Source organism: Fringilla coelebs, assembly GCF_963513975.1.
Source record: "Fringilla coelebs genome assembly, chromosome: 2".
NCBI classification, from domain to species: Eukaryota; Metazoa; Chordata; class Aves; order Passeriformes; family Fringillidae; genus Fringilla; species Fringilla coelebs.
This window is the reverse complement of record NC_140029.1, coordinates 91204718-91217996: the sequence shown is the minus strand read 5'-3', so window position 1 is coordinate 91217996 and position 13279 is coordinate 91204718. Positions and strand designations below refer to the sequence as shown.

The following is a 13279-nucleotide window of genomic DNA, read 5'->3' as shown; positions in this document are numbered from 1 at the left end:
GTTGCACAAGCCAAATCCAGGAGTTTTGCTGTGTTCCATCTCCTGTGCTCCAGAGTTCTGGACAGACATTTGCAAACTGGTGTCTGTGACTCCTACTGATGCTCAAACTGCCCCCAGATCTCCACTTGGTGAGCTGGGCACTCCCCTGGCTCCCCCACCACCCCCAGCAGCACTGTGTCCCACATCATCTCCATGGAGAACAAACAGACCAGGTGAATGATACTCTGATTCCTGTTCCTATCAGCGCCAGGAGCTTTTCTGGGCCTTCCTGCAGACACATTACTAACTCACCTTGCCTGTACTTTGCAGGCAGGGTATGAGACTACAGTATACTTGGAGGAAGTGTAGGGGCTGCAAACAAAGAGCAGCTCCCAGAAGCATGACTGTGCTATGTGCACACATCCAAGGCTGGAATCCTGATGCATATCCAACAGGGAGGCAGAAGCCATATTCACATTGCAAAGCCCTTCCAAGGCATGACGACAAACCCTTTGGAATGGGCCCTGATGAGCAGCTTTAACCTCATCAAGAAGGACAGCAGAGGCTGTTGACCCTGCAGAATAGGACACATCTTGACCCTCTTGTGAGGTTACTGCTCAGAGTGAGTTTCCCCTTAGAGCATGTCCTCACAGGCCACAAGTCCTCAGAAGTGTAGGCAGCAGTACATTCCCAGAATTTGCTCCTGTTTGAGCACAAAATAACTTTGCATACACACCCCTTGGTGGAACATAAGGCACGGTTTTTATTTTCCCTCATCCCCCCTTCTCTCAGCTCACACCCATCATGCTGTTTGCTGTGCGCAGGGATTGATCATATGGATCCTCATGGATCATTTGTGCTCCTGGAGCAGCCAGCAGCAGTGCCCTGGACTCCCAGGAGCTCACCTGGCTGCTCAGAGTTCCACTGTCCTGAGCAAACTCCTCTGTGAGGTGTCACTGGGTGGCCCATACAAACACTCTGAGCTCTCCTTCACTTGTCCACAGCACGACCAGTGGTGGCAGCCAGGGTGACCTTTGTGTCCGTGGCCACAGCCTTGGTACCCACCTGCAAGAGAAGAGGCACCAGTAGCTCAACCCAAAGTGGGCCAGAAAATCCCAGTGTGTAATCCCAGGCTTTGGCCCCAGGACTTCTCTAAAATGTGCAGATGAGAACACAGCATATTCAAACCCAAAAACGCCAGGACTTCATAAATAAAGAAAGGAAGAGGTCAGTTTTATCCTAAAAACACACAAAACACATGATGACACATGCAGGTGAAGCACAGTAAAGGTGGTTGGGATTAAACAAGTAAGGGAGTTGAACTCTTGTCCTAAACATGGAGTGAGGCTTCTCCAGAGTTGGTCACTGTGTGACAGCCCACAAGCTCCCAACATGCCAGCACTGAAACAGAACACTGTAGGTGCAATGCTACTCAGCCTCACTGAGAAGGGCTGAAAGGCTGAGGTGCACTGCCCCACCTCCTGCACAGCTGGCTCAGGTCTCTGTCTATGGGATGTGCCACAAAGCCCCTTTGTGTGTCCTGTTGCATTTCTCCCTGCTGCAGTCACCCCACCAGAACAAGTGTACGCACAGTCTACCACATTCCTGGTGCATGTCCAAGGGTGGAGTTGGATGAGAGTACCTAGTGCAACAAATCCTGCTGATCCCAGGAGCGCGGGGAGAGCCGAGCACCCACCTGGCATGGTCCCACCACAGGCACAGCGAGCGGCTTTCTGGCCTCCGCTGGAGCAGAACGTGCAGCAGTGAAACACCCCCTGGTGCTCACGGAACTTGGGCTTCACCATCAGAGTGAAGGGAGAGCCCTGCAGAGGACAAGCAAACAGAGAGGCTGCTGCAGTGGGTGCTGTCAGATGTGTCTGCATTCTCAGACACCATCTGGGTGACCCTGTCAGCCACAGATCACTAAGCCCAGCCTTAAACTGCTATGTGGTAGAAATAATCCTTAGACAGATTTGAAACAAATACCTAAGGAAAGAAAAGTAGGTAAAGAAGAAGCAGTGCAAGAGAAACAAGAAATGCTACCTGCACATGTTGCCCTTTCACACAGACGCAGACAGCATACAAGCCTGGCTCCTCAGGGCTGTAGGAAATACAGTAGGTTCCATCACCATTATCACACACTGTTGGCTTGACTGCACTGTGAACAGTGGAGAGAAACCCAAGAGGTCAGTGACTGGCAAAAAATTGCTTAAAATGTAAACCAGAGTTTGGCCTAGATTGGCCTAGAGTGGATTTCACACACCCCTGCTACTGGAAGCTGCAATTACCATAAAAAGGAAGTCACACAAAGCCAGTTGCACTGCAAGGATTTGTAGCAACCTGCACACCAAAAAGGCAGAAGATGACACACAGCACACTTACAAGTCAGATTATCCCATCAGATAAGAGCCCACAGAAATGGGGTAAATTCACAGCTTCAGCAAGCAGTTACCTACAGAAAAACCTATTAAGAAGACAGGAAGGGTAGGTTTTAATCACTTTAACCACTCTCCCAACTGCACTGACCCCAACTCTTCCCTTCAACGCTGAGGAGTTCTAGGTCCCTGCTGGTAAACTCTTCCTTTTCCTAGTGAAGCTCCTTGTGTTTCACAGGGAATTCTGGTGAACAGAGCTAAAGAGAAAGCCTCAGCTGGTTACTGGAGGATAAATTGCCTGCTTCACAGGAAGATGGAAAGCTTTTCACAGACAATTATCAGGCAGCTCTGCAGAGAGGAAGGTGTTCTTGCTAATCCCTGCTAATTAGTCTCCTCGGCCCCCTGACATAAGTTTATAATCTGTATTCCCCACCCCCAACACTTCACATCAATACAGCTGCCTACATAATTTCCTGCCATGAACTGTGTGGTGATACTTCATGCTCTTCTGCAGCTGTTGTGCCTCAAAGCAAAGCCAGACAGCTTTGCAAAGCCAGACAGCAACCCATGTAGCAACTGCATACAGCCAGGAGCAAGAAACAGAGTTAATGTAGCTACAGCGACCTCTACCCCACCAAGAGAAATCCAGAAACCCCTCGGGCATGCACCTTCCTACATTTTAAGTGCACTTATGGAAAGAAGGTGCATTGGAACAATACTCTTGGAAAAAGATGCTCTATTGATAAGCATCTGTGCAGCCAGCACTGCTTCCGTATACTTTGTCAACATAGCAAAGGGTTTTAGAATCCTGTCCCTTTTTTTCATCATGTCATCCCATCATGAGTGTTCCTGGAACAAATTAATGCTGGAATCTGGTTCCAGCTCCTATAAAACAATAGATGTTTTTCTTAAGAACTAACCCCCAACTGGGTCTGCTTTTGTGCCTGGCTACTCTTTAGTGACAAGTGTAGTTTGGAAACAGTTATATTTTTTTTCTGGTTGGTCATTTTCCCTGTGGAAACACTGAGGAGTTCAAGTGCAGCCTTTCCTGGTCTTGCTAGAAAACCTTCAAACCTGTTAGAGTACTCAATGATTGCAACTACAGGAAAAAGAAGGAAAGCACAACACGGATTCTTTCTCCAGAACATGAGGAAGGCATTTCCATCAGCTGTCAGAGGCTGATGGTGCTGGTGAACTGTCTGACTTGTGACTGTCATACAGGGGTTGCAATGACTTACACTGATCAGGCGTTAACAAAAGCAGGAGCCCCAGGTGTCTCCTGGGAGGAGTGAGAAGGAACAACAGCTCCCTCTGCCTAGCAACACACACAAGGAGTTGAATCCTTTAAGAAGCTCAAATCACACAAAGACTTAATACAAATCTCTGTCAGCAAATCTTAGCAATCACTGTCCAGCCAAATACAACCACTAGAAAGCAGAGTGGGAAAAAGAATATTGCCTTTTCCTCTACAGATTCTGACCCACATGCTGAAGAACATCCTCCCACCCACCTAGGCAAGCAGGGAGCCAGGATAAGGGAGGCAGAAAGGCTAAGCCAGGGATTTCTTGGGTGAGATACCCACCAGTCCCTCTTGTCCTTGTGGGTGATGGTGACCCGCACAGCCTCTCCTCCCCGCCCCATGCGCTCCCCCGTAGTGTCCTTGCACAGCAGGGTAAAGCCACTCAGCTGGTTCTGACGGGCACTGTGGAGATCTGGGGGAAAAAACACCAAACCAGAAAGAAACAGAACTACAAAGGATTCAAGTCAAGCCATGACTGCCACCTCCCATCTATTTTGCAGAGTTGCAGCCCCATCAGTGCACAGCCAGGACTTTGCTTCTGGGGTGTACAGCTCCTTCCACTCACAGGGAAAAGTCTGGGTATCAGGAGAGAGCGGGAGCCATGGGTTCTGAGAGATGTCTGGCAGGTTTAGCCAAGAGATCTGCACAGACCATCTTTTTGTCTGTCATTCTACGTTCCCAGAAGGCCTCAAGATGCACCATGCATCCCAGAGGAAAAAGGAACAGCCCCACTGTGCCCCAGAGAACTCAACACCTACAGTTTGGCACTCAACGGATTGAACAAGCTCTGAGTCTGTCTCATCTGCCCTGCAGACCATTACTGACCAGAGCTGGCTGTGCTCTGTGGGATGCTCTGAACATTATCTGTTTGCTGGCCCAGCTCCAAGTCCTTAGTGACATAAAACCATCAAGGTATTGCCAGGTATTCCTATAGCAAGCTCAGCAGAAGCTGTAATGGGAAAAAGTCAGCCACAAAGAGGATCTGCCTGGGCACATGCTGCAGAACAGCTCAGACCACCAGCTAATCATCACGTCCTGCTATTGCAGGCGCCATTCCCATCCCCTGAGCGAGCCCTCCTCACGCCTCAGCCCCATGCTGAGGCTGCTGATGTTGTGGAGGGTAGTACCATATGCTCTGCACATCTGGATGAGAAAAGCTGCCTGGTTGCCTGCCCAGCACAGCTCCCATAGGCAGGCAATGCAACCTCTGCTGGGGCTCTACCTCTGCCCTGGTGAATGTCTGGACAGCAAGGAGCCAACAGTGCCAGAACCTGCACACCATGTGGCTACAGAGAGCAGAGGGTTGACTTCAGGGAGCGGCACACTCCCATTCAGCTGCTGTACAGCACCCCATTACCTTCCCCGTGCAGGGTACATCTGGCTGGATCAACCACTTTATTAAGAATGGCACCAAAAACTTCATAGCCGCAACACTGCCCTGCCCTCTCGTGGGGGGAGAACTGGATCCTGTCATCCACACTGGGGTGGGTGCTGTAAGCAACACTGTTGAGCTTTGTCAGACGGCTGGACACCACCCCTTTGGAGATGAGGATCTCCACATCTGAGCCGCTCATCAGCAAGTGCTCCGTGAACTCCACGCCTGTCCTCATGTCCAGCAGCAGCTGCTGCAGCTGGGCCTTCTGCAAGTGCAGCAGGTTTTCCTTCTGCACCTTCAAGTCCTCCAGCTGCTTCAGCAGCCGGTCCCGGTGCTCTTCAATCGCTTTCACGTAGCCCCTGGCAAACAGGCAGATCTCTGCGGCCACAGCCTCTGCGCGACTGCGGACAGCGCCGCTCATCTCATCCACCTGGCTCAGCACATCCTCCAGGGTGTCCATGTGCTGCTGGCTGCCCTTCAGCAGCTCCCGCAGAGCGTCCCCGTGCCTGTGGATGACATTGGCGGCGAAGTCACAGCGGTGCTGACGGTGTCTGCCCAGAAGGCAGTCTCGGCACACGGGCTGGTCACACTGCTCGCAGAACAGCTGCAGCTCCTCTGTGGGATGGGAGGGACACAGGAGAGGCTTCCCGGCCTGGCCGCAATCCTTGGTGTTCTCCAGCTCTGTCACAGCATGGGAGGCCGTTTTCTTCTGTCTCCTAGGCAGGAGCAAACACCAATCACTATGTGCATGTTGGATACAAAACACAAAAACTGAGACACTTTAAAAATACCTATTTGCAACAGGCTGCAGTCATAGTGTGTACTGATTCCTCCAGTCTCCACTGAAATTCCTCAAAAGGGCTTGTGCTCTCCCAAGAACTAGGTTCCACACAAAGGAGGAGCTCGTTAGGGGCTGCTCCCAGGCTCCCGGAGCCTCACTGACTGCATGGTCAGCCCTGATTTCAGACACAAGGCAAGTGAGCTCTAATATCCCTTAGGGGAAAATCTAGTTCAGGCCACTGCCAGAAGACAGTCAAACAGTAAAACATTTAATATTCCAAAAGTCAAACTCAGCTTCCTTCTGCGTGCCAGGTTAGGTCCTGCTCAGAAGAGACCAAAGATGGGACACAAGGAACCTTTTATAACCCAGACATCTACCATGCTGTTTTGGACACTGGGAGTTAGTTTTTTAGAAGGATGTAAAACTCCCCTCTCCTTACTTGTCTCCTGCACTAATGACTTGTGGCAGCTGCAATGGGAGCTCCAAGCCACAACCAAAGACATACTCCAAGGACCAAGCTCTGCAGAGTTGCTCTGGTAACACAAAGCAACCTCACCACAGGCTCTTATGCTTCTCCTTTTGCTTCCCACTAACCTCCCTTAGATGCACCACATTTTCAAAGCCTTCCAGTGTTGTGTGACTTCAGCCTAAGATCTCTCTCACTTGCTCCCAGGAGCACAACCATGCCACAGAACCATATAAACCTTCCCTACAACACCAGGAAATCCTATCAAAATGGTTTTTCTTAGCTCTTGTTCTGCTCTGGCATCAACTAAATCAAGTGACAGTCTGTAGATAACAGTGGGGTGAAAAAATGATTGCGGTAAATACTATAGGAAGAGAGTCACAGGGACAAATTTTCTGCTGCTTTCTCTCTTCTGCAGTTATCCCTGGCAGAGCAGCAGGCTGCTATTCAAGGTCTCTTATCACTCTTCAGCAGCTCCATGGGGTACAAGGCATTAGCTAATCAGAATGGTATGCTGAAAATTACACCCGGAGTGGAAAGGTAACTAAGAGCCTAAACTATTTTCCCCACAGGCACCACTGTGTGCAGGGGGGCAGGGCAGGCAGGAATATGTCTCAGTTCCTTCTGGGGAAAAAATTTGCTAATCAAGCAGAAGGAAGCAGCAAACATGGAGGGAATAGGCTGAGTTGCTTAACCCAGGCTGAGGGTTTGCTGACTTGTGCTGTTGGGTGTTTTTCTGACCCTGCCTGTCACCTCCTTGCTTCAGAAGGCCATTCAGGCTTTACATCACTTTTCTTTTGTAGTGTTCTCTGTCCTCTGCCTGGCTTACAGGCCACTGCATCCCTCTCCTCTTCGACTCCTAACTCTGCTGCAGTTACCTCTTGTTTCTGCAATAATTCTACAACATGTATTAGGCAAGCACATGGGGTGATCATCAGCAGGTAGCAACCACGCTAGGCAGGACTTCCACAGGACTTTCAGTTTGCCTAAGGGTGCATTTACACACACACACAGAGTTAATGATCCTGCAGGTGGAGAGAGGCAGAGCGGCAACTTAACGTTCCCCTTTTCCTTTGGGAGATGAGTCTTTTCCAAACTGGGACAGTACAGCATGTGAGGCTCTTGTCCTAGTAGTACTTGCCCATACCTGTTGCCCAGTGACACTAAACTGAGGTGCTAACCAGCATGTGGACACCACTACAGGCAAAGGGTGGCTTGCTTTTAACTCAGTGGACAATAACACGGCTGATGGACCTATTCCCAGGAAGTTCAAGAAGTGTTTGGACAACACTCACAGGCTCATGAGATTCCTGGAGCTATCTTGGGCCAGGACTTGGACTCCATGATCCTTGTGGGTCCCTTCCAACTCCAGATATTCTGTGATTCTACGCTAGCAGCTTGCTTGTCCCCACCCCAGCACAGAGCATCCCTGCGGACACCCTCTGGGCAGGGGTGGTGAGCGGTGGGTAAAAACCAGGAGACACGCCAACTCTTGCTCTGGCTGGCCCTGAGTGGGTCCCTGCCCTCCCGCCGCCCACCCAGCCGCGGTGTCCCGGTATCCCTGTCCCGGCGTCCCCGCCCCGCCGCCGCTCACCTGTGCGCCCGGCAGCAGAAGCGGCAGAGGCGGAGGCCGCAGGTCAGGCACCGCCCGGCCGCCGCCCCGTCGGCGCAGAGGTCGCACCCGGCCGCGGCCCGGCCGCCGCTCCGGGCCAGGCAGTCGGGGGGGAGTTGCCCCACGCCGCCGGCCGGCAGCGACAGCTCGGCGTCGCACACCGGGCACAGGACGGGGCGGGCGGCGCCCGGCGGCCCCTCCGGGGGCCCGAGCCGCCGCAGGCAGGGCTCGCACAGCGAGTGCAGGCAGGACAGCAGCCGCGGCGACACGCAGGGCTGGGCGCACTGCGGGCAGCGCGGCCCCGACATGCCGGCAGCCCGCGCGGCCCCTCACGGCGCTCCGCCGAGCATTCCCGTCGGGAACGCCTCGCGCCGCCCCGCACCGCGGGGTCCTTCCCCGCCCCGTGAGGAGCGCGGGGCCGCGCTGTGAGGGGCGGGGGCTGCCCGGGGACCCTGCTGCCGCCTACCTAGCCCGCCGCTCCTCCTCCGGGGAAGGCGGCCGGAGGGGATCTGGCAGCCCGCTTTGTCCTCGTCCCCCTCACCGAGGCGCGGAGGGACGGGGCCGCTGCTCTTCTCCTCTGGCCCCTGCGGGGTTGTCTCCGCCGGTTGTCTGGGATACGGCCCCTTCCCACCCCACCGCCGGCAGATCATGTTCCTACTTCTTCCAGTTCCAAACTTCCAGGTTTACCGCCTGACTGGCCACTGTAGCCTCTTTGTCGGTCTGCTGGATACCTTCAGGCTTTGGAAGTTTTTCCTTCGGATCACTGGAGAGCTCGCCGCACAGCTGAGCGAGAGCGGTGAAACTTTAACTGAGACCGTGCAAGGCGGCCGGGCTTCCCTGCGACACTCCACCGGGACGGGCTGGTGGCTGTCCTCGTTCACTGCACCAGGAATTAGGAATACTGCAAAAGGCAAGCTTGGGAAGCCCAACGTCGGCGAAGCCCTCCCTGCATGATGCCCCTTGGACTTTGATGGCATCTACACGGTTGTCTTTATCAGTCTGATGTGTAAGCTCTTCAAAGACTGAAACCAATTCTCCTTGTTTTGAAAAAGCTCTTTTCTATAAAGTGTTCTCTAGAGAACCACATTTAGTCCTTAATAATTGAACTCTTTAACAGCCTCTCCATCAGCTTGCCCAGGACGTTCAGTATCTTACCTGTCCCATCCTGCTGGCCGTTTTGAATACAAAGTAACGTGAAGAGCATTTGAGACTTCTGGAGTTTCATTTCCCTAGGTCAAAAATCAACAGCCAGCAAGATCTCCAGCCAGGTTTTTGTTTTTAGAACCAGAGTCCATTTACAGAGCAGTAGATAAGTACTTAATACCTGTATATAACACAAGTAAATATTTCCTCTGTAACAGATGTTAATGCCACTCTGATGCCCAATGGCTTAACACAGAAATCATCTTCTTCTGATACACTCAAAACATTTCTGTGTCTTTTATGCTGTAATACAAGTTCAAAGTTTTAGGTCACGATGAAGTGTTTTCAACCTCAAAGCCAATCATAAGAAGAAAGATGTTCCAACAGCCTTCTTCACATTAACTATTAGCAAGTGCAGTGGTTGCAGAGGTTGGAGAGGATAAAAGCTGCAGTAATTGTGAGACAAGATTACTTGATAACAATATTCAATATTGTCACAAAGAAAGACTGGTTCCTTTAATCGTGCTGGAAGAAAGAATAGTAAATGGCCCTGTAAACGTGGGTGTGGGAAGAAAACGGGAAGAGTCATAATGTCACCTTTGTGCAGAAAAGGTCAGCAACCTAGAGAACAGCAGCATATTCCAGCACTGCAGAGAGATGGTGGAATAAGCCATGACTGGCAGTGGCAGAGGAAATCTGAGGATCCAGCCCAGCTGATCTGATCACCTGCCCTGCCACTGATCAGGTTGGAGCACAGATTGCTGCTGAGTAATGTATTTATGAGCTACCAGTACAAAGCAGGAGCACTCTCGGGATGATTAGAGGAAGTTGTAGTGAAATGGGCTGGAGAGAATCATCAAGGGAGCCTTGTGAGACCTGGGGAAAGAAAGGAAAAGCAGAAATGCAGAAACCCCCCCTCCAAAAAACTAAGCCTGTGACCCACAAAACAGGAGCTGCATTATTACAAACTCATGATTGACTTTGGTTACTTTCCCCATAATATTGCTTTCTTGGGTACTATCAGCCAGTGGAAGAAGCCCCTGTGCCACTACATCCTAACTTGTGCAAGGCAACTCAATGGACATGAAAACTGGAGCTCTGTGAATATCTCAAATACGTTGGCCTGCAAAGCACTGCAAGAACTTGACTGAGAGACTCTCTCCCATCTTGGATTATTCAGAGTTTGCTTTGTAACTGATCAAAATTTACAGATGAAAAATCCAGTGTGTTAATTTATATACACTGGAGGGTAATAAAGGAGCGTAGTTACATAAATGAAGCAATGAAAATGTCATTAAAATTTAGCCAATGTTTTCCTTTTTCCTCAAGAGTTGATGGATAGCTAATTATTCTCATTTGACCCAAGATTTACTTGAAATGAAGTTCCCCTCTAAACTTGTTTTCCTGCCCTTATTGTTAATGATGTCTATCAGAGCCTCCCAGAGCAGTTGCTTTGAGTGATCTGGTCTTTCCCCACCTTACTTTCGCTGCCAGCTCCTTCCTCTTTTTCCTGTTTATCTGCTTCTCATTTCCTATGATTACGCACTAGATCATTACACCGAGATATGGAATATTTGTTTCCTTCTCCCTTCTCATCAAGGACTTCTGACTGATATTTCCATTGTATCTCCTAATTAGCCTCTTCTGGGGGAAGCTTTATGCTGCTTTCCCGCTTATCTTTTTCTGAAGGAACATTGGTAAAACTTTTTATAGCATGTTCAGAAAATATTTAAACCATGATTTCCCTCCTAGACTCTGTGGGTGGTGTCGGTATAGTGCATTTATTAAATTTTTAATTGGATGTCTCATGCTTTCCTGAACCTATTCACTCTGATAATTTTAGGGAGTTGTTTCTGGATATCCTGCCATAAAAACAAATAAACTGAAAAAGTGGTGAAACAGAAGTCATTAGTAAACAGGACCCAAGAAAAGTCCAAGATGATTTGTTGACAGAAACCTGAGAACTTGTCAAAATGGCAGAGCTTAGCTTAATGGCAGCCATAGGAGTCTGGAAAATTACTTATTTGGGGAATTTACAAAGAAAAGACAAGTAGAACGTACTGTTGGCTTCATTCCTGCTGACCAACAAGAGCAGTTTTGCCATGAAGTTGTCAGCCCTGGGAACTACTATGTTTCAGAGACTTCTCTGAATATGGCAGAGCTGCCAGGCTTGGTCTGGGAGTACTTGATGCACCATTAACCAGCTGACAGCTCTTCCCCTATATATCAACCTCATCCAGGAAATCCAACAAAGGATTTACAAACATCTCCCAATTTAGGCAGAACCTCTCTCTCAGTCAGCTAAAGATGCATTTGAAATTATGTGGCAATTGAATGGTGAGAGGAGCATTTCTGAGAGGCACAGAGGCTGGTGTCATCCCCAGCCCTTACTTTCTGCGTCCAGCCTGATGGACTCACCATATTCTGGGTAAAATTTTTCTTCCTAACATCTAACCTAACTCTCTTCTTTTTTAGTTTAAAACCACAGATGTTTTAAAAGGAGGCGCCCTTTGACCTTTACTTGTGCTGGGCCTCAAACATACTCAAGTAAATTGCCCTGAGTCTCCCATGACAAAATTTCTGCAAGCTGATGGCACATGGGGGAATGTGACAGCTGCAGCAGAAGGACAACACTGATCTCCTGCTTGGGAACACCACTTGGGACAGAGAGAGAGGACTTCTGTCCTGGGATAACTCACAGATTTTCTACAAAGCATTCCCAGGGGAACTCACTCTTCAGAGAAACACCTTCACTACCAAATGTCTCCCTTCACACATATACACTTAAATTTGCCAGTAGCTTTTAGTCTTCAGGCTTGTGTTGAGCTTTGGAGACAAAACTAAACTGAATCGCAAGTTACCTCATTTAACATAAGCCCATGTATCTTCATTTTCACGCTGGACTTCAAACTACATTTCTGTGAGCTGTTGCTGTCACACATCAAACCTCTGTTCCAGCAGGACTTCAGACACTGCAGTGTGACCTGGGAGAGGTGAAGGAGGAAGGCAGCCAAACAGCACACCTGGCAGCCTAAATCTCTGCCACTCATTGAATAATGGAAGGTTCACCACCATCACACATGGACTTGGCTTAACCCTGGAACAGCAAACAGGAAGTGGATAGGGCATGGAGATGGGCTAACACTTGAAACATATCAAGAAAGCAGCAAAAGATGTGTGGATCTCTCCTGTTCTCCAGATTTGTGACAAGAAACACTGAGTCTGAAGTGGTCAAGCATTATCCCTTTTAGTTGGCAGCAGCAGCTCTTTGAAGACCAAAGCAGCTGCAGCCAAACCACCCAGCAACACAGGATTTGTGCAGACTTGCCCTTGCTGTGGCTTCTGACCAGACATTCCTGCTTTCCCCTCCTCCCTGCAGCTTTCCAGCCACCTGCTGCCACTTGCAGCTTTCTGCTGCTATATATATATTCTTTTTAATCTCTCCTGAATCCTGCATACATTTTCTGAAGGGAAGATGAAACTGGATTTTTTCCAAGGAGGCTTTTCTAAGGAAGCAAGTTCTTTGTGATGTCAGGCCATTAATCCTTTTTAGCTTCCCTTCAGCCATACTTGAGAGAGGGAAGTGATCTGAAAGGCTTTAAGTTTCTACATGCAAAAGATCATAGAATCATTCAATACTCAGAGTTGGAAAGGACCCACAAGGATCACTGAATTCCAACTCCTGGTCTTGCACAGGACAGCCCTAAGAACCACACCATGTACCCAAGAATATTGTCCCATCACTTTTTGAAATCTGTCAGGCTTGGTGCTGTGCCCACTTAATACTAATGCTGAGAAGACAAATGGAGTTGGTTTTTTTTCTTTTCCTCCACTGCTGGGACCACGAGAGAGAAGGATATTACAGTAGGGTATTTCACTGAGATAGAGCTAGGAACAAAAACCTGGCCTTGCTGCAGGGCAGTGAGACCAGAGAATTCACTTAGATGAGACTTGAGGTCAGTATGAGGCCTGGCCAATCATACTTTTATGCATACATGTACACACAAAGAAATATAAAATCTGATTGCCTGCAACAGCTGTGCAGGAAGACTAGTTCCCTGCAGGAGCAGATGTCAATCTCATGAGAGTGAGCATTTTCTTTCAGACAGGTACCGGCCAGCCTGCTTATCAAGCAGCAAAGCTTGAGTTGGTGAGTCCAATTCCAGCAACAGCTGCAGTTTGTTTCTTGGTCTAGAACAGACAAAAAAATAACCCCTCCATAAAACTCCCTGCGCTAGCAGTTTCTCA

The 13279-nt window shown here is 49.5% G+C and overlaps 1 protein-coding gene across 1 annotated transcript; it reads right to left on the bottom strand.

The window, feature by feature from the left end:
- Positions 1-789: 789 nt before the first annotated feature.
- Positions 790-8196, bottom strand: TRIM45 (tripartite motif containing 45; the record flags this gene model as incomplete). Its single annotated transcript, XM_084226394.1, has 6 exons — positions 790-1044; positions 1676-1802; positions 2023-2137; positions 3937-4066; positions 5012-5745; positions 7871-8196. 6 exons carry the CDS (start codon positions 8194-8196, stop codon positions 893-895), a joined length of 1584 nt encoding a protein of 527 aa, XP_084082520.1. The 3' UTR covers positions 790-892.
- Between the last annotated feature and the right edge of the window lie 5083 nt (positions 8197-13279).